The sequence below is a fragment of the Paroedura picta genome, chromosome 13, assembly GCF_049243985.1.
Source record: "Paroedura picta isolate Pp20150507F chromosome 13, Ppicta_v3.0, whole genome shotgun sequence".
In the NCBI taxonomy this organism is placed as follows: domain Eukaryota; kingdom Metazoa; phylum Chordata; class Lepidosauria; order Squamata; family Gekkonidae; genus Paroedura; species Paroedura picta.
Window position 1 is genome coordinate 916,167 of NC_135381.1, and position 25,067 is coordinate 941,233.

Genomic DNA, 25,067 nt, shown 5'->3' on the forward strand with positions numbered 1-25,067 from the left:
TCACCTCCAAGCCCCGCTGAAAGTCACTGCAAGCAACAGGCGCCCACTGCACTGGGGGAAAGGGCCAGAAAGGGGCATGAGAAGGAAAGGCACCGCAGGCCAAACACCCGCAGCCTCACTCAGCCTCCCCTCCCTCCCTCCCTCCCTCCCTGTTGTGGGGAGTGCTTGGCAAGCGCCAAACTCTGCTTGCTTCCCCTACTCGGGGGAGAACTGGACACATGGTGGGTCCTCCGCTTGACCCTCCAGGAGGATGCCTGGCTGCCTTCAGGAGCCTAATCTGTGTTTAAAGGAAAACGGGGCATTTAGCAATCCCTGGGAGATTGACAGCTGCTCAGGGAGGGGGGGGGAGAGAGAGAGAGAGAGAAATCCCCTGGCAGAGACTCCTGCCATGGAGGTCAGGGGAAGCCACAGCCTTCTTGGGATCAGATTTATCAGCAGCAGCCTGCTCTCCCCCCCCCCCCTACATCTGCATCTCCTGCAAATGAGACCCCACTCAAGGGACCCTGCAGCCCCCAAAATCTGCAGGGAAGGAGGGAGAAACAACACTTAGGAGGGTCATGGCTGAGTGGGGGGGGAGCAGAATTTCCCCCCCATTCCAAAGCCATTTGTTGCTTCCACCTGGGGTTGCCAACCTCCAGGCGGGGGCTGGATATCTGGATCTGACCACATAAATGGCTTCTGTCTGTCTTTAAAAGCTTTCTTCTGCATCTCCTGCTTTGGAAGGTAGGTCCTTCTGGCATCCCACCTCAGTCAGCAACTCCGCCCTCCGACCCCCAGGCATTTCTGACCCACAGCTGGGCGCTACGATTCGCTGTCATTTAACAGGGCAGCCAGGGGCTCCTGGTGGCTGCTGGCTGGAGCAAGGGCCCGGGCTGTTGGAGTTCCTTTGCCGAGGGCCACCAACATCTGCCCAGGCCAGCAATGATGCCCCTCTTGGGAAGGTCACAAGGTGGAAGGAAATGCACGACTGTATCCCCCCCCCCCCACTGTCCTTTCCTCCCAGCCCTTGGCATGCTGAGGTAGACTGCGTCTGGACGTGGAGGCCCTTTGCAGGGGGGGAAGGCTTCTCTCTTTCGATGTGGCCCCCCAGGTGGACAGAGGCCTTTGGTGGACCATGAATCTGCAAGGTTTCTTAAAGGCCTGCAAGAGCCCAGCGTGGGCGGCTCAGGACACCAGCCACGGCTTGCCTTTGCCATGCCACAGGGGGCCCTCCTGGACTGCAGCGGGGGGTGTGACCTCTTTGTCACACACCTGACCAAGAACTAGGGTTGCTTTTCCAGCTTCAGTGTGGCTTTTGGGGGGGGTCTCCCACCCCACCCCACCCCACCCCACCTATTCTTTAAGACCCACAAGAAGCACCCAGCAAGACTCCCCCCCCCCTCGTGCAAGACAGCGAGTTTGGAAAATGCCAGGCACAGCAGCAAATTTATTTTTAGATAAATCTGAAGGTTAATTTTGGAAGCCAACATTCAATCAAATTGAGAGATGAACAGAGGTTTTTCTGTCAGTCAGTTTTACGGGCGCTGCCTCTTCACTCCGGGTGTTTAATATCCTCGTCAGGTGCTCCTTCCCTCAAAATGATTTGTATTATTGCTACAATTTAAATCAGGCCAGTTCTGCAGGGCAAAGATGCTATGCTTCTCCCCCCTCCCCACGTCATTAGGTTGTGCGCTCCTGCTTGGGGGAAAGGCCTTTGGGGCCTGGATGTCACCAACTCACCCTCTAAACCAGGGGTAGTCAAACTGCAGCTGGCAGGGGCTCATGGGAGTTGTAGTCCATGGACATCTGGAGGGCTGCAGTTTGACCACTCCTGCTCTAAACAGACAGCTGGTGCTGTTTGAGGTGCAGTTTCACCACAGAGAGGGATTTCTTTCTGGGATTCATTCCTGACCTTGGCTTGCTTTTTGAACACACTCCCTTCTGGATGGGGGTTTACTGGTGCCGTATCTGGGGCTTTTCAGCCAGAAAGAATATCAAGCCAAAGAAAGAATGCCGCTCCTGTGGCAGAACACGGAATTACACGAGACACAACCAGCAGCACACTTCCTGACACAGAACAGCCAGGCTGGAGTCCCGTCACAGCTCAGAAACCAACGAGATTCTCCACGCTTCACGCTCTCAAGAGGCGACGGTCCCTTCATCAGCGCAGAGGGCTTCAGCCCCGGAATGTCGGTCTCCGAGTGGCTCCTGACCTGGGATCGTGCTGGTTCAGCTGCAGACCAGCCTGGCTCACCCCTGAAGCAGGCAGGAGCCCACAGCTCATTGGGCTGCAGGAGGGGAGAGAAGAACCCCACTTCACCCGGCATCCGGGGAGAAATAGGAGCCTGAGCCAGGCCTGGGGAGCAGCTGGTGTGGGTGAGGGAGCGGGTGGCCAGGGTCCAGCCCGTGCCACTTGAGCCTGCCAGGTGGGGCTCCCTGTTCTTGGGGCTCAGGACAAGCTGTGTGGCCTTGCTTTGATCCACAGCCGGAGAGGAAGGCAGCCAAGAGATGGGCAGGCACCTGGAGTGGGTCTCTTCCCTGCCGGGGGTGGGGGGCTTTGGGTTTCTGTCCCAAGAGCACTCCAGGCTGGGGGGCAGAGAGCCTCCAAGGTGAGCGGCGGGGCTGTGGCACCCAGCTGGCTGAGAGCACCCTTCTCCCACGGCTGCATCAAAGCTTGTGAGGCTCTGCTTGATTGGCCAGCCAGGTGGGAGATGAAAAATGGTGCCGGCGGATTTATAGGGTCAGCAGGCAGCTTTGTCATCCGTGAGCGGCCTCTTTGGAGGAGATTCATTACCTGTGAGGCCCTCTGTCCTGGGGCAGCCGTCTGGAGTGAGCAGGGGGGGGGCTTCCTCCAGCCCGGCCCCCGGGAGTCTGTCGGGGGCCACCTGGCAATTACAGCTGCTCTCTCTCTCTCTCTCTCCCCCTGTGGCCCAGCCATGCCACCTCCTGGGCGGAGGGGCACAGTGAGGGCTGCCACCCCTGGGGAACCCCTGGCAGGGAGGGGGGAGGCAAAGATTCCAGCCAGACTCCACGAGGACTCCATTTCTTTGGAGCGGCAGGCCAATTCTCTTTCAGATTCAAAACCCCACAACTTTCCCCCCTGGGCAATATTTTGGTCCCCAAAATATTTGGCAGCTCCCTAGCCAGGGCTCCAAGGGAGTTGACATTCCATCCATCCAGGAGACCAGGCTGCAATTTTTCCTGCAGCAGGAAGTGTGGCTTTCCCCCACCTCATTTTGCCCGTGGCACTTGATTAACAAAGACCCAAGCAAATATTTTCTCCTGCAGACAGCTTAATTGGAAGCGGCCCTCCCTTCGTGCTGGGGCCCCTCTCCTCCCCCCTCCCCCCAAGTAGTAGTAACCTCTGTGAAATTCTCCTCTTGCGCCAATTCGTCTTTGTTCCCTTGATTGGCTGTCATGGTGGTTACAGCCCAGGTGAGTGAGCGCTGCCCTCCTGGCAGGCCATAAATATCAGGAGGAAGGCAGGGCCCGGAGCTGCAGGCGCTACAGAGGGCAATAGATCTGTCCTCCAGCTCTCTGCCTGCTGCTGGAGCAGCCTACCTGGGCCACTCAGCTTCCGAGAAGGCTCCGGCGCTCTCCGAGGCTCTCCTGGCTGGCAGGCAGGCAGGCAGGCAGGCAGGCAGGCAGGCAGGCAGGCAGGCAGGCAGGCAGGTGGAAGGCATCACTGCTCTCTGGGGAAGGGGCAGGAAGAGGAACTGCAGAACGAACTGCAAAGACAGGAAACGGACTTCTACAGATTGTTGCCCGGCATGGGTGCAGTTTCCATATTGGTCCCAGACTGCCTCAGCTCAAGCCACTGAGCAGCCAGGCTCAAAAAAAAGCAAGCTTCTAGTCCTTACTGGTTGGACACCAAAGCACTGGAGACCAGTTCTCATCAGGGTGCGATCCAATCTGTCCCCTGTGCGATGCAATGTCTGTGTGAAGCCCTTGGGAGTGGAGGCCAAATCCTGACCAAAGAACCTTGACGCTGCCTGGGAAGGCTGAGGGCTTGAAGGACGCTGCGTTTCCCACTTGAGGAAGAGCTGGTTTCTACCTCCCACTTTTCACTGCCCGAAGGCGTCTCCAAGCGGCTGACAATCGCCTTCCCTTCTTCCCCCCACAACTGGTACCCTCTGAGGCAGGTGGGGCTGAGAGAGCTCCAACAGGACTGCTGTGAGAACAGCACTATCAGGGCTGTGACAAGCCCAAGGACACCCCGCTGGCTGCGTGTGGAGGAGCAGGGGATCCAACCTGGCTCGCCAGATTAGAAGCCACTGCTCTTAACCCCCACACCACGCTGGCTCACTTGTTATGGAGTCCCGCTGACGTTTGCCGCCTCAGGCACGAGCCAGGTGGTCATTCTGGATTTGGAATTATTTCAGGAGAAGGGACTACAGCAGTACAAGCAGCTTTCTCCCATCCTTCCTCCTGGAAGATGGCTTCTTAATCTTGGCTCGGCTGATCTGGCCCCAGAGACCCACAGCTGCTGTCACGGACCGGCTACTTCCCAGAGCAAAGAGAGCATGTGCATCACACCTGTCCGGCAGCCCCTCCGCTGGTTGCAGTCGGTCACAGCCTTGGAGGCACACCCTAATGGGCTGCCTCTCCCACTGGCTGCTTTGAGCAAGACCCCCCCCCCACCCCCCCCCCCGTCAGGCTGGCAAGGGCCCCGTCTTGGCTGTGGCTTCCACATTGGGGGGGGGGCACCCTGAGGCCAGGCAGGACCCCACACTTCTCCCCTTCCGCAGAACGTGCCAATCTGAGGGCGTTTCAAGGAAGGGATCAGAATGGGAGCGGAATGGAAGGGCTCAGTCGGATGGCAGCCACTGCAGTTTATCGTCTGTCTCACCTGGCTTCGTAATCTGCTGCCTGCCCCATCACGGGGCGTCCTCCCTTTAGGCTCGTCCGGCGGGCAAGTGGAAAGCCCCAGGAAGAGAGGCCCCCCCACCCACCCCCCATCGCTCTCTCTAGTGAGAACCCCCAAGCAGCATGTTTTCCCAAGCTGAAACTATGATCTCTCCCCAAACGCCGTCCCTGGATAAGGGAAGGAGGGGGATTCCGTAGGAGCAAGACCACGGGTGGGGGTGGGGAGGCACCCACTCTCCTGCTAAGGGCCAGAAGAAAGTGGAAAAGCAGCTACACAACTGTGTCATAACAGGAGATTTTAACAATCCACACATTGACTCACACAATAAGTGTTGAGTGAGGAGAAGGAGACAGGGTTTCTGGGTACCCTCAGACTGTGCCATGGTACACACAGCCCCAGAACCTCCAGGGCAGGGGGGGGGGCGAGGTGTTCCTGGGCTTAAGTAATGCTCAAGACCAGGTGAGAGATGTCCACGTGAAGCACACCAGTTGGGGACAGTGACCATTATACTAAGTTCAGCATTTATGCAAAAAGGGACGGATGGCATCTAATGCCATCTTTAAAAAGGGTTCCAGAAGAGATCCAGGAAATTGCAGACCACTCAATTTAGTAGGCACACGGGGGAACAAAAGCTATTGAGGGAGAATCAGTGCGGATTCTGTAAAGAAAAATGCTGTCTAACCTCTTAGACAAGGTGACCAAACATGTGGACAAGGGTGACCTCCTCAGTTCCCCAGGACAGCTGACCGCCTGGGCAAGGCTGAGCCCGTCAAGCTAAGCAGGGCTGAGCCTTGAGAGTGTCTGGAGGGGAGACCTCCGAGGGGTTGGGCCCTCCAAGCCAGGAACACAAGGGCTCATGGCGCAGAGCACAGAGGCGGCAGGTCCACTTCTTGCTTTCTCACTCTCTCTGAACTCGTGGGCACTCCCTGGAAGGAGCAGCAGGCAAAGGAAGCAAGACTGACCCCACTGCAGGACCTGGAGGCAGGGATCGGCATGCGCAGCGCCCAGCGAGGATCGGCTCAACGTGGGGAGCACAGACCCGTCAGTGGCTACCGGCCACAAAGAACAGGTGAGGCTCCGACTGGGGCAGGGAGGCTGTTTCCCTGGCGCTTGTGGGGGGGGGGAAGGCTGGGGGGGGCTTGTGGACCTCCTGATGGCCCCTGGGTGACCCAGAGCGCTGGACCGGCTGGGCCCCTGGCCGGATCCAACATGGCTTCTCCTCCGTCCTGGCGCTTCTCCCGGCAGCACCAGGTTCGACCAGCAGGGGGCCCCAAAGGCTCGGTGGTCTCGCTCTCCTTCTCCTCTCCTCCCTGAGCATGAAATTTGAAGGCAGGTTGTTGTGTGTGCAAGAAAAGACAAATGGAGGTAATTTTGCCCGCCGTCCTCCAGGCACGGACATCGCCCGATACGGAATAACCTTCGCTCGTGCGAGGAGCCAAATGCACAGGCGGCGTGTGGTGCCTCTTCCAATAAGAGGGATGCTCGGGAAGCGATGGCGCTCGTGTGGCGGGGCGGCCTCTCGCCGTCTGGCTTTGCCTCGCAGCACATATCTGGAGCCGTGCTCGGCTGGGATCCGAAAGCAGCAAATGATCAGAATTAAATCAACACGCTCGGCTTCTCCTCATGCCGGCATTGCACAGGAGTCACGAAGCTCGGTCCTGTCAGAATGACCTCGGCGGCCTGCGCATGATCCCTGTCTGGCTCCAGGACCCCAACGAGGATCCCGTCTGGAGGAGGGGGGAAGGCCCGGCTCCCTCGTATCCCAGGCTGAGGCAGGGGCAGCACAGCCCCCCCCCCCCATCACCCCCGCGGCCCAGAGAGCGCCACTCTCCGATGCGCAAGCAGGCATCTCTCTTGGCACAAAAGCCTTTTCTCCTAGGCCAGAAGCCCACATAATGGAGCGCCATATGTCACAGGGCCTCCGCGGCCGAGGCAGGCGCATGAGCCCCACGCTGAAATCTGTTTGGAATGTAAGCCCATTCTCCAACTGCCGGGAGCGCATTGTTCAGGGCAGGAACTGGCCGCCTGGCCCACAGCTGATGGGGTCATCATGGGGAGGCCGCCCCATTCAGCTCCTGGGAAGGGGAGCCGAGCGGGGCAGGCTGCGCGAGGGAGTGCACAGCCGTGGGGCGGGACAGGCATGCAGCTCTGCCGGCGGTGGAGGAGGGGGGCCCTGGATGTTGCTGAGATGCTCCCCACCAAAGAAGAATTCAGCACCCGGAGCACAAGACATCCCCCGGAACCAGCCCGATCCGCGCTTCCAGCTGGGGTATTCCCGGCTGTGGGGGTGGGGGGGGGGAGAACCAAGGCCAAATGGGCATCCAGTGCCGACGTGTGCCCCTGGGGACGCAGAGAAAGTGGCCACTGCAGACGCACTGCTGCTTTTGGCCTTTCCACCTCTCCCTTGGACACACGAAGACTCCAGCCCAACAGGCAGAACCGGGTGTGTTGGTCGTGGCTCAGACCCTGCAGATGACCTGGCCTCCTTCTCCGAGGCGCAACAGCTTGGCCTGTGCTTCCAGCCGAGCAGCCGCCTGCACGGAGAGGGATCCCACCAACGGGGCTTGTCAAGGACGGCCGAAGCGTTCCCAAGGAGGAAGGAGCCCTCCGCTGCGGCGAGAGGTCGGGGAAGGGGCACCACAGCCAGGCCTTTCGGGAGGCAAGGAACTGGCCGAAGCCACCACAGCCCGGCCCTCCACCTTCAATGCCCCAAGGGAAGGATGCCACGTGGCCCGTCTCACGCCCTGCCCTCTGGGGTGCTTGGGGGTGGAAACCCACAGCCTGAGTACGATTCCGACACCTGCCCAAGCCCACCAATTCTCCCAAGTTGGTCCTGGAAGTGAAGGGAGTGGGGCTGGAGAGGAAGAGATGAGCGTGACCGGCCTGCCTTTGATGCAGCCAACGGCCCACAGCCCACCCCAAGCCCCTGGACACGCCAGCCGCCCCTGCTCTGTCCACCACAGCCGGGCCCAGAGCTCCCCGTGGGGCTCCCCATTTGTCGAGCCACGTGCAGAGATGTTCCCCCTGATGGGAGGGGAACGTGGAGAGGGAAGCATCCACGTGGCCAGTCACACCACGAGGGGGGCCGTTCCTCCCACCCCGAGGCCACGAAGGGAGAAACTGAGACAGGCAAGCAAACGGCAAAGTCAGACATCCAGTGTAAGCCCAGGTTTAATTCCTTTGGGGGGGAGGGCAGGGGGGAGTGGAGGGGGAGGAGAAAAAAGACAACCGTGAGAGACACCGTTTGCTGTTTTTTCATCTCTCTTTTTGTTTTTCTCTCCTTTTTAAAACCATACAGTGCAGACTGCACTTCTCACAGTAGAATATAATGGTCGTTTTTTTTCATATAAAAACACATTCTCAGAGATTTGTAAATGCACTTAGTGCTGGAACAAGCGGTTTAAGGACACAGTACCTCTCCATTCTGAGCACAACTGTCGGATGCAGGGGGCCTCTACACCCCCCCCAAAAAAGCAGGGACAAACCGTATCTTTGTAAGCTCCGCAATGCACACGTCTTAAATAAAATCTTCTATTAAACACATAATTGCAAGGGCTGAGTGACGGAGCAGACCGAACACTGTCTGGGTACTGCTGCCTTAAAAAAATATGAAAATTATATATCCAGATACAACCCCCCCCCCCGAGTTGTGTTAAATGGGATTCTCTGCTCCTCACCTGCAGATTGCCTCTAGAACAGAACAAAGATGTAACCGACAGTAAAACACGTTATTGTCTGAGAATCCATAATGTTCTCGTAACTCCATCAGTGAGCGCAGAAGGGAGCAGGAGGGAGGGAGACGGACAGACGCGCCCCAGCTCCAGCAGATGGGCGGGGGGGGGGGAGCAAGCTCCCGATCCACGCTTCAACCTGATTTACACGGAGGCCTTGCCGAATGCGCAGTACCCTCAGCCCCAAACGGACTATGTGGGAGAGAATAAATGAGCAGGTGGGGAGGTGAGGGAAGGCCGTTGGGGTAGGATTCTGGTTTGGCCGCCTTCTTTGAAACAGCTCAGACAAGGGCCAGAGGTGACCGTGACCCTCCGTTGTCGGGGGCCTTCCCCAAACCCCAAGAATTGGTCAAAAGGGCAAAGATGGGGGGGGGGGCGGAAAAATTGCTCTGGTTCTCTCTAGCACAACGCCCCAGCTAGCAAGCCCACATACGGGCAAAGCAACTCCTCTGCTAAAAATATTATAATAACAAATAAGGAATTAATTAAAGCAGCCACCTATGACTATCCCAAGGAGGGAGAGGGAAAAGGAATTTGTCGTGTAGCAGCCGAATGCAGAAAAGTACACAAGATTCAACTAAAACTAAAAAACAAAACAAACAAAAAACAACAACAAAAAATTGGTTTCAAGTTTTCAAGTTTTTCCCCGCCCCCTCCCCCTTAAAGAGCTTCCCGTCCGTCTTCCTCCTCCCCTCCCTTCTCCCCAGTTATTCGCTTTAATTGAAACAGTGCAAGTTTCGGAGTTCAACGAGCAAGTAGGCCAAGTCACACCACAAAGGTGCCTGGACGGGTGGGAGTCGGGGCAGGGTCCGGACCCCTCCCCCAGCCCCTCCTCCCCCCCGTCCCATTCACGGTGCATTTAAATCTCCCACTGGAACTCGGCGCAGAAGCAAAACCTCTTTCTGGGGAGGGCCCCCCCCCATGCAAATCCAACAGACACGCCCCATTCGTGTCCCAGCCCCGCGGAGCGAAGCCTTCTCCTCCCTGGATTAGCAGCAGCAAAACTGGATCACACCTCCCTGTTCACATTCTGAGCAAGAAAAACAATTTTCTGAGCTATACAGACAAGCCACTCCCGCCCTCCTGGGGCCTCCAGCAGGCCCCACCACCCGTGTCCCAGAGGCCCAGGGTCTCCTTCTCCACCCGTTTCCCCACCCCCTCCGGCACGAGGGCTGGAGCCAGGGCTGGGGCTGGGGCTGGGGCTGGAGGGGTCGGCAGCAGAAGCACGTCTCAGAAGCCCTTATCTGTAGACCGGCAGGCGGACGTGGGCGTTCTGGTGGTCCAGCAGCCGTGGCACAGACACAGTCCCGTAGCCTTTGCCCAGCATCTGCTCCTTGATGCAGGGGGGGTGGATGTCGTTGATGAGATACTCCAGGGACCGGAGGCTACTGCTGAGGATGGACGTGTTGCAAAGGGTCTTGCTGGGCAAACTGGGCAGCCCATCAGAGGGGTGCAGACCCGCCTCGCGGTGCCCGTTCGCCAGCTCCTGGGGGTTGTAGCAGTCGCTGTTGGGCGTGACCAGGATGCTGTTCCAGGGGGGTGCAAAATACTGCCCCATTGAGAAGTTCCCATGCAGGCCCACACAGTTCAAGGGGGACGAGCTCACCTTGTCGGTGGCGCCCGTCACGGGGTAGGCGCGCAAGACCCCCGCGCACATTTCCGGGGACTTGCTGACCACGCCCCCGCCCCCGCTGCCCGCGCTGTACATCCTCAGCTGCTGCTGCTGCTGCTGCTGCTGCTGCTGCCACAACAGGAAGTCCACGCTGTCTGGGTACAGGCCGGATTTGGAGCCCAGCCCGGCACTGGGGGCGGAGCCCACCACCAGCTCCGCCCCCTTGCGGCAATCGGGCAGCACGGCTCCCGCGTAGGCCACTGTGGCGCCCACCGTCGCCATGCCGGTGAAGCCGCTGGCGGTGCCGTGCTTGGCCGGATTGGGGTCGGTCACCACGACCCCCTGGCACGCCGGCTGAGCGTTCTGCGCCTGACACTGCTGGTTGATCTGGAAGATGATGTTCTGGAGGGAGGGCAGGTTGGACTGGGGCAGCGCCAGATTCCTTCCGGCGTGGGGGATCACCGAAGCGGCCACCGTGACGTTGGGAGGCACCGGGGCCTCCATCTGCTTCTGGCCGCTGTGGAAGGCCAGCTGCCCCGCACAGGAGGGGCCGGGGGCTAAAGTGCTTGACACGGGGTAGGGGGCGATGGCCACGTGGGCGGGGGACATCTTCGTCCGCTTCCCCTCCAGGCTCTTCACCACAGCCTTGCTGGAGGCGGCCTTGACGACCGCCAGGAGGCCCTGGTAGCCGCTCGCCTGCACGGGGTAGGGGCTGTAGCGGGGGCCCGTGGTGTCGTACCCGTTCACCGTCCGGTTAAGGTGCTTGTGCTGCGGGACCCGGATGTTGGTGGGGAAGATCTTGATGGTGAGCGGGTGGTTGGCCACTTTCTGGGCGTAGGCGTCCAGTTCGGCAGGGCTGGGGTACCGCGGGGAGGGCGGGGCAGCCACTGCCTCACCTGCAAGACACAGAGGAGAAAAGAGGGCGTTACAGGGTGCTTCTCTCCGGGCTGCTAAAACCCACCATTTCTTTATTTATTTTATTTGTTCCTTGGTGAAAGTTCCACTAGTGGGCTAGCGGAAGAGTGCGAAGTCCGGCAGTGCTGCCACAAGCGCCAGCCAGGGGATGAGCCACGCTGACTTTCTATGGGGGGCAGGTGGATGGGGGAGCCAGCCTGCATTTTGACTTTCGGGCTGCAGAAAAGCACCAGGCAGGCGACCCAGAGGAGGCTTCCGGAGTCACTCCTTCCGCGGTCAGAGGGGCAGGCAGGAAGGCTCTCTCGCTGCCCCTTCCCCTTCCTCCTCTTTTCCTACTGACCCACTGGGCGGTCAGCTCAGGGGCACGTGATTGTGTCTCCCTTCTGAACAAAGGCCGCAGGGGAAAGATTCAGCAACCAAGTGCGAGACATTCTGAGCATAGTCTCCCTTCCTAACCTGCAAGCGTTGTGCAGAATCAGAATGCACACAGCACACACTACCCCCCTCACCCCCCCCCGGAGGCCCATCCCCTGGTGAGAAACCGGCAGAGACAGAAGCAACCGCCTAGCCTGGACTGGGCCCGAAACAGGGGATCCAGGCAATCCACTGCAGAGCTGGCCCAGCCCAGGTGTCTTCCTCTTCTCCCCTCTGTTAATTTGCAAGGTCATCTTTTTATGCATGCTCTGCCAGTCCAAAGAATGCAGAAAAGGACTGTGGGGAGCCTGATTCTGCTGGTTGCCAACTGGCACGAAATCCCCATGGTACTGCCTACTAAAGTAAAATGTAAGTCCCACTGGATCAGACCGAGGTTCCAGGTACTGGTGGGATACTGGGATATGTGTGTTATAGTCAAGTAGTTCAGCAGTGGGATGGGCTGCCTAAGGAGGTGGGGAGCTCTCCCGCACTGGCCGTCTCCAAGCAGCGGCTGGACAGATCCTTCTACCGGATGCTGGAGGCTGACCCCACAATGAGCAGAGGGTTGGACTAAATAGCCTCTATGACCCTTTCTAACTGTCATCCTTCATGGAGCTCTGCACAGTTTCCAAAATACTGGTGTCCACCCAGTCCCCAAGCAGGGCACGTAGGTACTGGCTCTTTTGTCCCTTGTCTTCAGCATCTGCAGCTGAAAAGGTACACTGCCTCTAAAGCTGGAGGTTCCATTTACGTATCACGGATTACGGGAAACAATACATTTATCCACTCAACCAATTTTCAAGAAAGCTGCCTCCATCTCTCCACACCAAGTCCTGGCAGAAAGAGGGTCACAGAGACCCCCACCCCACCCCCACTCGAGCCTCCCCCAGGTAGCCTCTGCAAGGGGCCCCAAGTAAACTCAGCACGGAGGGTGGAAATGTCTCTTTACCCAACAGGGGGAATCTCTCTCGGAGATTGGATTTAAACTACATTATACAGGCAATTTCATGGGTGCTTTACGGCACTATGAGATATTCGCTGGGGGAAAAAGTGGGGGGGGGGAATTCCATTTACCAGCTATAAATCAGCACTTCTTATAATGAGCACAAAAATGTCACTTTTATGCAATTTTACAGATGAACAAAACTGGCGAAATTAACTGTGGTAACCTACTGTAGTCAGCAAAAGAGAGCAAGAGAGAGGGAGAAAAGAAATTATATGTATTTTGCTCCTCTCCAACTCCTGTCTTGAGCAAGTTTCTGCTGTCTGGTGTGAAAACTCATTTGTCGTCCCCATTATACTTTCATTGGGAGTTTATCTTGAGTATCCAATGGGCCCCCAACTGTGAAAAAGATTAAATCTACAAAATCTATCTAATAGATGGAATAAATTAGGCGCTGGAGAACTGCTCCCTCCGAAAGGGAGGCGGAGAAGGGGATGGGCCCAGCAAAAGCCCCGTTTCGCTTTGTGGGAGCCACACAGCCTTCCAGGGTGGCCTGAGCATGGCCACACCGCAAGGGCAGGCTGGGCATTAAGGCCACCCGGGCTGCTGCTGCAGGGCACGACCCAGAACGGAGGCGCACCCTTCATCGCGGGGCGGTTAAAAGCAAGCTGGAGGGCAGAAGCGCTCCCCAAACCGACTGGGAGCTGCAGAGTCTGCAGTGGCTCCCGAGGGAAAGGGGGCTGAGCACACAGGAGGACGAACTGCCGAAGACCCTCCCGGACGGGCATGAGAGGCCGGGAGCGCAGGGGCCGCGTTCTTGGTCCTCCCCCTGGGCCCCCTGCTCAGAAAAGGGCCCCCCTGAAGCAGATCAGCCAAGGAGGGCCTCTCCTCTCCCCCTATGGCGACATTCAAGACAGCTCAAAGGGCCGGATTTTAATGGACTTAATAGGTTCGTTAATAACAATGTCCATTTAAGACACCTGTGGAAAGCCCATAACATTAGTGTAATGGGGAAATGGCCAGTGAACCGTCCCCCTCGCGGCTCAAACGGCGGCTGTGGGGGGGGGGGGGCTAATGGACGGCTGCTTGGCCACAGGAGCGCATGTTTTGCAGCCAAACCGGGGCTTGTTCCACAGCTGGGAATGCTGCCGCTTCTATTCTGCTGGGTCGTCATGATGCAAGAAAGCTCAACCAGGACACGATACTCCAGGAAGCCAGATGCCAACCCAGCAGGGCCTGCAAGGACACACCACCGCCAGCTGCAGCCGCTCCCCTAATGGCCAAGCCACGGCCCCCCAGAGGCCCAAGCCCCTCCCCCCCACAGAGCAAAGGCCTTCTTTACGCAGCCCACGCCCCAAAGATCATCAAGAAGGATCCACACTCATGGAAGAGAAGAGGTGAAACCTCCATGCTCAGAGGAAGTATATCTCTCTGCAACACATATTGGAGACGCAGTCTGAGAGCCTGCAGGGGAGCGCCCCTGCCTGGCCGGTCCCGGAACCCCCAACGGGCCTCTGCTGCAGGAAACCCATCCTAGAACAAATGCTACTATCACGAACCTCCAGGCACAGAAGCAGGCTACCTTTGAATAGCAGCTCAGCTTCACGCTCAGGCATCTGGCTGGCCGACTGGGGGCAGGACAGGGTCCTACCGAAGCGTGCCGGGGACGTGCCCTTGTGCGAGAGGAGGGGCAGATGGAGCTCAGCCAGCTGCTGCGAGGCTTCCGGGCTGCGTGGCCCACGTGGCCTGGTGGTTTTAGCCCCTGACGTTTCACCCCTGACTGCGGCCGGCCTCTGTGGAGGGAGGACGGGGCAAGATGAGGACCTCTCTGTGCCCAAACTGACATCGTTGGACAGCGGCAGACTGCCGAATCTGGCCTTGGCTTTTGCTTCTGTGGCTCTGTGGGCTGCATTCCTGGACCTGGGCAACCCAGCCGGCCACCGGCATCCAGGGTCAACAAGCCCCACGTGCAGCTGCAGTCCGGGTGCCACTTGCCACCGCCTCTGCCACGGCCAGGGAGGAGGGCCCACCACAGCGGCCGACCACGGGCTCCCTCCCCTACAGGCCTTCCCTGCTTCCTCTCCAGGGCTCCCCTCCCCCCCCCCCCCCCGCCTGCAGGTGTGCCAAGACCAGCCCCTGGGCACCCTACTGGGCAACCCCTGAGCCCCAGAGGTCAGCAGCTCTGCAGCCACTCCCATCAGCCCCCAGGGAGGCCATGATGAAGGGAGCCCATCTGCATTCCCCTTCATGCCAGCCCCGCTGTCCTTGGAGGTGGCAGCTTCACAAATGCTCAATTAACATGACACTAATTAGCCAGTGACACACGAGGAATCCCTAATGACAGGGCTCCTGGCAAAGGGGGGGGAGCACAGTCAGGCAAGACAAGAGAGCGACACGGAGGGCACTCCACGGAGGGCACCCCCCCCCAAGCTGTGCCCCTCTCAGGGCTCCAGAGGCCAGCCGTCCGGGCAAGCAGGTACCTTCGCCAGCCACACGGATCACTTTGGCCATCTTGACTCCAGCCAGGACAGGAAGCGCACGTGACCCACACTTCCTGCCCCCCGCAGGTCAATCCACACCTGCAGCCCTCCTGGCCAGAGCAGCACAGCTGGCCCGGTTGGGACAGATGTGTTCTGCACAGCAGTTCTGGGCACTGGGCTACTCCTAGGCAAGGCCTGCCTCTCCCTGCAGCAGTCAGACCCGCATTGGGGGTGCAGAGGGCTGGCAGAGGTGCCACCCAGGCCAGGTGGGCCTCTCTTCCCCTCTGGCTCCCAGAAGTCGCTGCCCGGCACAGGGTTAGGCACAATTAAGCTGCCATCCGTTGCAAGGGGATTTCAGGCCGGCATTGGCCACGCTGCACTCCAAAAATATTAAAATTTTATTCCCAGGCAATCTGAATTCTGGGCTAAGGACAGCTGAGAGCTCTGTATAAATTTGCATAATTGCTCTTACTGTGCATAATTTATTCCTCAATTCTTACTAGTTTGCATAATTTAGTCTGCTCTCAAGCTATGGGGAGGGAGCTCTGGAGAGCCCCCCCGCCCCCCGCCTGTGACTGCTGAAAACCAACTTTTCCCCTGCAGCTCCCCCCAGGACTGGCCACACATTCCCAGACAGGAGCCAGTGTGGGGTTAGGCAGCGTCAGACCATGATGTCTGTGAGCCAGGTGCAAATCCAGCTTTGCCCTGGAGGCTTGCTGAGAGGTCATGGGTCAGCCACACAGCCTTAGCTAAACCCACTGCACTGGGGGACAGCTTGGGCCATCTTGACTCAAGCAGGGACAAAGAAGGGGCGAAAGATGCATGCTCCTTTGGGACCCCCCCACCCCCATGGAGAAGGGTGGGGTACGAAAGAAGCAATTAAATTATTCTTTACTCTGAGCCCCAGCAGGTCGGGCAGCCGTTTCCCAGGGCTGGACCAGGCCAGAAAGCCCAGAGCAGGGCCCGGGAACGCACTCCGGACCAGCCCAGCCCAGCCCAGCCGGAGTATCACCCACGGACCAAGGAGAAAGACTGACTTTGTCACTGCCGCCAGGGCTGGATATGACAAGCTGCAAATTCCCTGTGTTGTCACATCTCCGGGTGACGCAGCAACCCCCGCCAGGAAAATTACAGAGCTACCAATTTCCGAGAGGGCTCCTGGCGAGTTTCTGCACTCTGCTGGCAAGCGCCTCTCCCTCCCGGCAGTAATTACTGCTTTCTAACGGGGCCGTAATTACTCTCCCCGATCGCCCGTCACGCCATGGCAGCCCCGCCTTGACAGACAGGCAGGCAGGCAGGCAGCCGCCAACCGGCCTGGCCTCTCCCCTCACCCTGCCTCACTTCCAGCTCTGGCTGTCAGCCGCATGACAGCAATGGCTGCTTCCGCTCGGCCCCAGGGCCAGGTGCCCGGCTCCCACACACGGGGCCATCTGCCCGGGGGAAGGCCCCGCCACCCAGGGCGCCCAGGCCGTGCGCTCACAGAAGAACCAGGCTTGGTGCATTGGAGCACGGCTGGTTCCGCCGGACGAGGGGAGGGAACCCCCAGCCCCAAGTTCGTCTCCTGGAAGATTGGCATTTCACCCCCTGCTTCCTTCACCAACCAGAGCTGAATCCATCTTGCCTCAGGCAGAGCCACACTCGACGGATGAGACGTTCGGCTTCTGTTTGTTTACTGTTTTCGTAGCTTTTGGGGACCGCTTTTGCCAAGGGCTCGAAGCTACTTCCATCCACCAAAAAATGCTAAGAGGAACACGGAACACAAACAGCCAGAACACCACCCGGAAGAAGCCAGGAAAGCAGCCTCCGGGCCCCGATCCCAGACGCACCCTTCCATTTTCATCCAGAGCATAACCATCCTGGAGGGATAGGGCCAGTCTAAGATGGGGGGAGATGGGGGGGGGAACCAGGGTGCAGCTGCTTCTGAACTCCGCCACCAAACCGAGCTGGCTGCTGCCCCACCAGGTGGCCCTTTGGGACCCGGAGCGAACAGCAGGCAGAACCGCAGTGCTCTCAAAAAGGTTTTGAAACACAGATGCAAGCACAGTGCACCTGACCGCATGCGACAGAGCTGGGTTCGAATCTTCACTCCCATCCAGGCCAATTCATCACCCGTAACACACCACGGCCATGCGGGCTAGAAGGGGATGATCCTGAGACCAATCAGCCCGGCTTCCCCGGAAAACGGCACAGGCATGATCTAAACGCATCTGCAAGGACGAGAGAAGACGGCTCTTTCCCACCCCTCAGAGAAATCGTACCATTTTGGCCAGGTTAGAAAGAATACCAGGAGGCTAAAACGGGGTGCCCCCAAATGCCAGGGCCACCAGGGACACCCGGCAGTGCCGGACCAACGTGCCAGAGGGTGGGGGGGGGGGGGAAGCACGAAGAGAGACTCTTCTCCGGAGCACAGGAGTCCCCCTCCTGACAGGTGGCGATTTTTCTCCGGCTGTAAACAGAATTGCTCCCTGTCGGGATGGTTGTAACTGGTGGCAGCGAAGAGACTGATGGGGCAACAATGGGCACAGGCGGGCGGCGGACACGCCCTGGACACACCAGCCTCCTCTGCCTCCGGCTGCATCTGATCTGGCGGCTCAGCGGGTGAAGCAGCCCCCGCAGCGCCCAGGCCAGGGGGCGATGGGGCAAGCCGCTGAATGCCACCTTTCCACCCGATCAATCAGGGCCTGCAAGGCGGCGAGTAAAAGCACTGGGCAATTAAAATATGTTTAAAATCATACAGTAATGAACTCTAAACACTCGGCTTTTGAGCGTATCTGTGGCGCTATGTTTTATGCCTCCACAATGCCCTAGGTTGTGAATGTTTGGAATCCACTCTTGTGTTCTGATGCAGAGTTAATCAAAGTGGGCGTCTGGGGCGGCTCTTTTTTCAAAAGAACTGACGTTCTTGTGGGTCTTCCAGCTGTGTGGCTGTGGCCGGGTAGTATTCCGGGCCACACAGGCTGGGAAACCACCCCGGCTGTGAAGGCCTTTGCCCGTTCAAAGGAATAAGCTCACAGCCGCCCCCCCCCCCCCCTGCGGGAAGAGCGGCTGGACTCTCCGCAGTTGGTAGCCCGAGGTCTCCTGAAGACTCTGAAATTAGCTGCTGGCAAATTTCTACTCCTCCAGGGGTGGATCTGCCCCCTTTTCAAAGTCAGGTAGCTACTGACCAGAAATGCACACCGTGGTACGGAAGGCCACGTATGCTGGACCTTAACAGCCCCCCCCCCCCACCCCGGGTCTGTCTGACATCAAGTTTGGGCCTAAGAGGCAGGTTGGAAACCATCACTTCACATCAAGCGACGGTGATTCTGGGAAGGCTCCAGGGGGGGCAGGTGACAGTGGAGGAGCGAGAGGGGTGTGAGTGTCCTGCACAGTACAGGGGTTGGACTAGATGACCCAGGAGGGCCCTTCCAACTCTAGGATTCTATGCACAAGTCTCCATTTTGGACGCAGAGGGTCCTGGGCACAATCCCCCACGCCTCCAGCTGCAGGAATCAGGTACTGGGTGCGAAAGTCGTCTGCTGTGCCTCTGGACAGCCACGGAGGACCCAGGGTCCAATTCGGCATAAGAGGGCTTCGTGCCCTCCCAGCAGGGAACATCAGAATGGGGAGAATCCGCACTCAGCACTGTAGGGAGTTCAGTACATGGGCAGCTTCAAGCACACCTGGCTGTCCATAACAATAATTCTTCAGAATGGCCCAGTTTTACGATGGAATCGCAGCGGAATCAAACAGCTAAGGAACTTTTCCTGCTACAAGCTGCAGGTTGGCTGCTCATGTCTCCGGCCACCCCCCCCCCCCCCGTGCACTTTGGCGCCTTCTCGCAGGGAAGAAACGGCAATCACATTAGGCTACCCAGCCACACCTGTGGATACCTGCTGCTTGCCTGGCAGCCCGCCAGCCAGCTGCTGCATCTCTCTGGTTTTACGGGGGCCGGGGGGGGGGAGTGAGACCCCAAGGAACTCTGATTCCGCCTCCCTTTTTCTTCCCCAGCCCATGACCGGCTTCATTTCTTCAGCTCTGCTTTCAATAACAGCTAAATAATTGAATCAACTTGGCTGCTCAAGATTTGCTTTGAATTTTATTGGAATTTTAAATTGTTTTGTTTCCCCAGTATTTTATTACTGTAAATGGGAAAATGGAATGCCCACAATAATAATCTGTTGGCTCTTTTATACGATTCTCAGCTTTGCTTGCAGGAAATGCAGGAGGCCACGGGGGGGGGGGGGGAGGGAGAAGAACAGGAGGCCACGGGGGGGGGGGGTTTCAAAGGCTTACAGAAATTCCACCTGCAAGGAAACCATTTTTTTAAACTCTCGCAAATTGGCCAACAGCTTGGCTGGGCCATGGATTTAGGGCCTGGAACGGGGAACTGCGCTTGAAAAGATAAACCCCTGATTTTAATCGGGGGCCAACAGAGCTGAGGGGGGGGGGTGTTGAGGGCAGGGCACAGGAGAACTGAGTTCCGTGTTCCCCAGGAAATGAGCAGAGCTCTGGCGGCAGAGCAAGGAAAGCAGGAAGGGCAACCAGCGAAGGTCTTTGCAGGGGAAACTGCTCTGGGCCCCCGAGCGGAGGAGGAGCAGAGCTTGGCGGCACAAGGGCCCGACCCAGCCCTCCCGTCTGGCAGCACCGCAGCCCATCCTGCTCCTCTCTGGCCCCCAGCCTCGTCAGGCCCTTACCCCCACGTCGCTCAGCAAAATTCAAGGGCCACTGTGAAGGGTTGGCTCCTGAGCATCAGTTAGACCAGCATCTGCGACTAGGATTTCTGTTCACCGCCCCGAGATGGTGACCCCAGGAGGGAGCAGCGTATAAAGCAAGCAAACAATTAACAAATTAATATTCGGGTTCCAACTTTCCTAATGGAAGCTTGCTGGGTGATCTCTCAGCCTGGCCTACTTTGCAGGGTTGTTGTGAGGAGAGCCACTTGGGGAGTGTGAGCCACTTGGGGAGGAAAGCAGGGTACACATGAATTAGATATTAAGATTTTTAAAAGTTTGAATCCTTCCTCTGCCTCACCCCAGTTCAGCACCTAATGCTTGCATTCCATTATTCAAAGTACGCATTTATGCCACATTCTCCCCACTCAAAACACTCTAAAGCAGCTCCCAACAGAGTCCGCAATCCTGACAAGAGAGAGGTTGATCCAAAAATACTCGCTTTTCCCCGCAAACATTTCAGCCACATCAGAAAGACCTGCCTGCTCCTTCGACAGCGTTCTGCCCAGAAAGGCCCCCCCCCCCGGTCACCACACGCCACACGCCAGCTCCGGCACCTGCTCAGCACCTGCTCCCTACTGGCTGCTCTTACCCAGGTGAGTAATGCGAGGAGGCCCTCGCTACCTTCCGCCAGCAGGCGACCACCTGTGCTGCCCACAGCGGGCCCGCTTTCCTCCCCGATGATATTTCAGAGGTTTTCAACCTCTTGCCTTCTGACTTTAAACTGTTTTTGTGAGGCATTTGCATGTTGGTGTTAACGGCCATTAAGATGAGATTTTAATTTGTATGTTTTAATTAGTTATCTGCTCTGGTGGCCCACTGAGGGCAGGGAGGCAGGGCAGAGAACCTGGTGAAAACCAAGGAAGCCAAGGGATAAACAAGGGGGGAGCCGAGAGGGCAATGGCCCCAAACAAATGTGCCCAGGCCCCTCCCTCCCGGCCGGTCCGCTTTCCCCTTGGAGGCCGCTGAGTGCCGGCCTTTGCCACAGGCCACCGGACTGCAGCAGCCCTCCCATTTCCTGCCCGCCTAATGGAACGTTATTGAGCAGACCGCGTTCCCGACCTCCGTGCCAAGCCTCGGTTGAAGGGGTGGGAAGCGTTTCGCCTCCGGGTCGTGGGCCGCCCGGCAAGCGCCACCCGCCGCCCAGTCCTCACCAGCCGTTGCCCGCCTTCCGTGACTTCACAGCGGCCGGTGGCAACGGAAGGCTCTTGGAGGACAAGCCGCAGCGGAGCAGCTTAAAAAGAACCGCCGGCGGCCGCAGGGGAGAGAATCCCCCGGCCGGCTGGACAGAAACGTCCTTTGCGACGAGAAAGCGGAGAACAAAAATCCCTAATTGGGGAGCTGCATCAGCCTGCGTGAGGCGGCAGCCGGCCAGCCCAGCCGCACAACAGACACCAATTAAAGCAGACTGTGCCTCAACTCCAGTTCCGGTTCCACTGAGACGCACAATGGGCTCCACCAGGGCCCAGCTGCCGGGGCTGCTCATTAACCCCAATTTTTAACAGTGCACTTTTTAAAATGTGCCAAGAAGCAGCTACAAAGTGGAGAACAAGGCAGGGTTAATAGGGAAGGCCCTTCAGAGACGGGGTGGGAGAGGGAGGGAGGAAGGAGGGGGCCAGCCCCCCCCTGCAATAAGGGAGCTCTCTCCGCTGCTCAGCTGACGTCCGTCTGTCTGACAAGCAGGCTCCTGAGGAGCCGAGGGACAGAGGACAGGGAGGCCGTCGATCCAGGCCCTGCTTGTTAGGACGGGCTGCAGGATCCAAGGGCCTCTGTGAGCCAGGGGGGACGCAGGCGCCAGCCCACCCCAGGTTTGCTCCTGCCACCCCCAGAATGAACGGCCCTCGCCAGGGACCCCTCTTGAGCACCGCCGGAGATGTCCCAAGGACACCGTTGCACAGCTGCCTCTGCCCAGCACAAGCACAGACCCCACTCCGGCAGCCCCTGAGCCCCTGTCAAAAGCTCCTGGAGAGCCGACTTGCCCGAGCACCATAATCACGACTGCCACATCACACGGCAGAGTGACACGATCATCACCAGCAAGGGCCTGGGGAGAAAGAGCCGTTCCTGGCCCGTTGCCAGCAAACTTCCAGGCGGCCATTTTTACTTCCACGGCTGGATCTGCTTCTGTCTCCTTGGGCTGATGCCGCCATCTCAGGGAAGGAGACAGGGGTTGCTTGCAGCTGGCCGGTCACAGGGCGATGGTGCTTTGTGCGCACCACGGGGAGTGGAAGACGGCAGCGCTGCGTTTGCGTAATACGGGCTGGCGGGAGGGCTTAAGGGGCGCAGGGAGAGCGTCCACAATGCAAGACACCGCTGTTCTGCCAAGCTGGCCTCTTTCGGGGCGATGGCACGCATGCCCTGGCTGAAGCCACACGCGGCTAAACGGAACAGGTCTGCAGCTCCCCCCAGGATGAGTTCCCAGCCCTGCTCCAAATGGTAAGCAAAGAGCACCTTCTCTGTGGCCCTGCTGTGAGGGGTTTCACCACCCTGGAGGCTGGCCAACAGGTGCCATGACCTTGGCAGACCAATGGCCAGATTTGGGAAACGGCAGCCTCATGTGTGCTGGAGCGCGGAGAGGCCCCTGGCTGGTCACGATGCAGCCCTGACTTATGAATCGCATGGCGTGTGTGTCGTGTAGCCAGGGGCCCCTAAACTGTCTGGCAGACGTCAGAGACTGCCCCGTGCCATGAGCCTGGTGTCCCTCGGAGACCGCCCTTCCAAGGGCCAGCCAGCACCCTCCCTGCTTAGCTTCCGGGGTCGGGCTGGCCTGGACAATCCCGACTGGCCCTGCCTGGTCTGATTCAGCATGACCCTTCCGGGGTGTGGAGCAACTGCTCGGCAGGGGGAGAACAAAAACCCTGCAGGAGTACAAAATGTTTGGTGCGAGGTGGAGAACATTCCCCCCAGCGATAAGCATCATGAATAGTCAAGGGAAAACTGCAGATTTCAGTAAATTTGCACAGAATTTCTGCACGCTCTTTTGCTTAAAAACGAACAAGAGGAGCTCAGGCGCTTGGCTCCAAATCCCACCTGTGGTGGATTCAGGCGGGAAGCCAGGATGTGCACACCTGGGTAAATGAACAGCCCTGCTGAGTCCAGCTGGTTCTGGAGACACGGATGTTCTTCCAGGACTTCATGTCCCAAGGAGGAAGGTCACCCAGCCCAAAAATCTCGGCCTGGCCGCTTCCGACACAGAAACCCAAATTGGCTTTGCCAGCCCAGCACACCTGTCCGCCAACCCAAAGCTCTGTTCTCTGGGGGCACCCAGAGAAGGCAGGCAGTTTTCGAGGGCAGATGCTGGATCTGCTGCACACAAGACGCACTCTGTGTTACCCACAGCCCAAGCGGCACTGCAGACGGTGCGATACGGACACACACGTCACCTAGCACCCGGCTCCTCGTGAGGAATCTGGGCTGGACACAACAATGTGACAATACAAGAAAGAATCCCTGAAAGGAGGGAGCGCCAGTGGGACAGGCCGGGAAGAGGCCTTGTCTCCACCATGGTGGATTTGCGAAAGGAGCACCACAGCGGAGGATCCCGCCAAGCCAAGCCAAGCCTCTGCAGCCATGTGCAGTCATGTGCTCCAAGGGGAAGGGATCTCTTGTCGGCTTGGAATACGGAGGAAACGGAGGAAGGAGCCCCGCGGGGAAGCAGAAACCCAGCACGGAAGGAAGGCGAGTGGGGGGAGGAGGGGCCAGGGTCCGAGACACAACGAAACCCATTTGCATCTGCTTGAGCCACAAAATCTCCAGAAACCTGGATTCCAGCAGAAGAGCAAAGGCAGAACAAGGTTTGCACCAACATCTCTGTGTGGACCTCTGCAAACGGGCTGCCGGCCTGCCGGGGGACATTGCCGATCGGTGCGCCAGCCACCCCTGTCTGACCCCGTCATGTCTCCCTTCAGAGAGAAGAATGTGCCCAGTGCACCAGGGAGGGGGGGTTTCTGTGAATCCCAGCGGGGGCAGGGGGGTCAACTCTGCCAGGCCAACCGAGCTGCCAAAGGAGCAGCACCAGAGCCCAGGGGGACACTTGGTCCGGCACGCCAGGGGAAGCCACCAGATGTGCCGCATCATCTGCGTGACCCTCAGGAGGACGGGAGGGCGCGTGGCCAGCTGTGGCGTCACAAGGTCCTCGGGGAGAGCAGCGGCCGGTGAGCAAGAGAGGAGCGTCTGAGAACTGCAAGCAATGCCAGCTTTGCAACAGGAAAGACACGATTCACGGAGGGGAGTCTTGGTCGAGGGCCGAAAAGTGAAGGCTGAGGAAGACGGAATGATTACTGTGGCCAGAAGGAGCCGGAAGGGAGACTGAGGTGAGGCTCTGGCCAGGAGCAAACGACCGGCAGAGGAACGCGAGCGGCAGGCTCCTTAGGGGCCCGCCTGGAGCTGAGTCAGGCCTGACCACCGTCACCCCCGGCCCCCCAAGAGGCGTCCAGACAGCCCCACCTGGAGGGCTTCGCAAGGGACCCAGAAGCTCCCCATGTGGGGCAGGGTGGGGGGTTGCAATCCTTTCAGGGACGCAGGCTGCTGGCCTCCCCACCCGGAGCTGAGCCACTTCTGGAAAGGGGGGGGGGAGAAAGCTGGAGGGGGGGCTGGCAGCTGTCAGAACGCCGGGAGCGGCTGCAGGAGGAGGCGTGTGAATGAAGCCGAAGGGCCCTGGGGCTTGCCGGAGGGGCTTCCCGGCCTCTCTGTTCTGTCATTTAAGCAACATCCTCCTTGAATGACTGCAAATTAATATTTGATCCACTGGAAGACAAGCAGGCCGGCCGCCCCCGTCCTTCTAGCAGTGCCCCCCCCAACCTGGTCAAGCACCACTGCAGGATGCGTGGGGGGGGGGGGATGGCTGCAATGCACCCAGGAAGTTGAGGCTGTTCTCCCCCATGAGCAAGGAGAAGGGTCAGGCCCACTATTTGCAAACCCACAGCAGACCAAGATGATCCCTGAGCTGAAGGGGGCTTCTGGATTAACAGATGGGCTGGAAAACCCCTAATTTAGCTCCCTGGTAGTAGCTTCTGGGTCCGAGGAGAATCCCCCAGCCTCCCGTTCTCCAGATGAGCCCTGTGCTGGATGCCCTGGATGTCCAAGTCTGGCCTGCCGGGACCCCCCCGGCCCCCGCCTGTCGCCAGCGGAGGAGATCAGACCCCAACCTCCTTTGCCGAGCCGCTCCAAGGATCTGAGAGGTGAGCGGAGCCCTTCGGGGGGCAAAGGCCAAGCAAGCCGGAGGGGCTGCTCTGCAGGGGGCGGGGCGGACTGGGCATCCAAGATCTCTGGCCCAAACCTGGATCCATGGCAAACTTTATTTCAGGCCGTCTGCTTGACCGATGCTGAGCTCACCCCACAGCAAACCTTTGGGAGGCGAGCCGAACTTCTCCTCCCTCTCCCCAAAGAGGAGAACTGGAGCACATCTCACGAAG

At 58.7% G+C, this 25,067-nt stretch overlaps 1 protein-coding gene across 2 annotated transcripts in view; it reads right to left on the reverse strand.

Moving 5' to 3' along the window:
* Window positions 1–7,999: 7,999 nt before the first annotated feature.
* Window positions 8,000–25,067, reverse strand: part of FAM222A (family with sequence similarity 222 member A) — a 56,526-nt gene continuing 39,458 nt past the window's right edge. For both annotated transcript variants that reach the window (XM_077307942.1, XM_077307943.1), the window contains exon 3: window positions 8,000–11,085. In XM_077307942.1, the coding sequence (XP_077164057.1) occupies window positions 9,818–11,085 (1,268 nt within the window). In that variant the 3' untranslated portion in view covers window positions 8,000–9,817. The remainder of the gene's footprint in view (window positions 11,086–25,067) is intronic.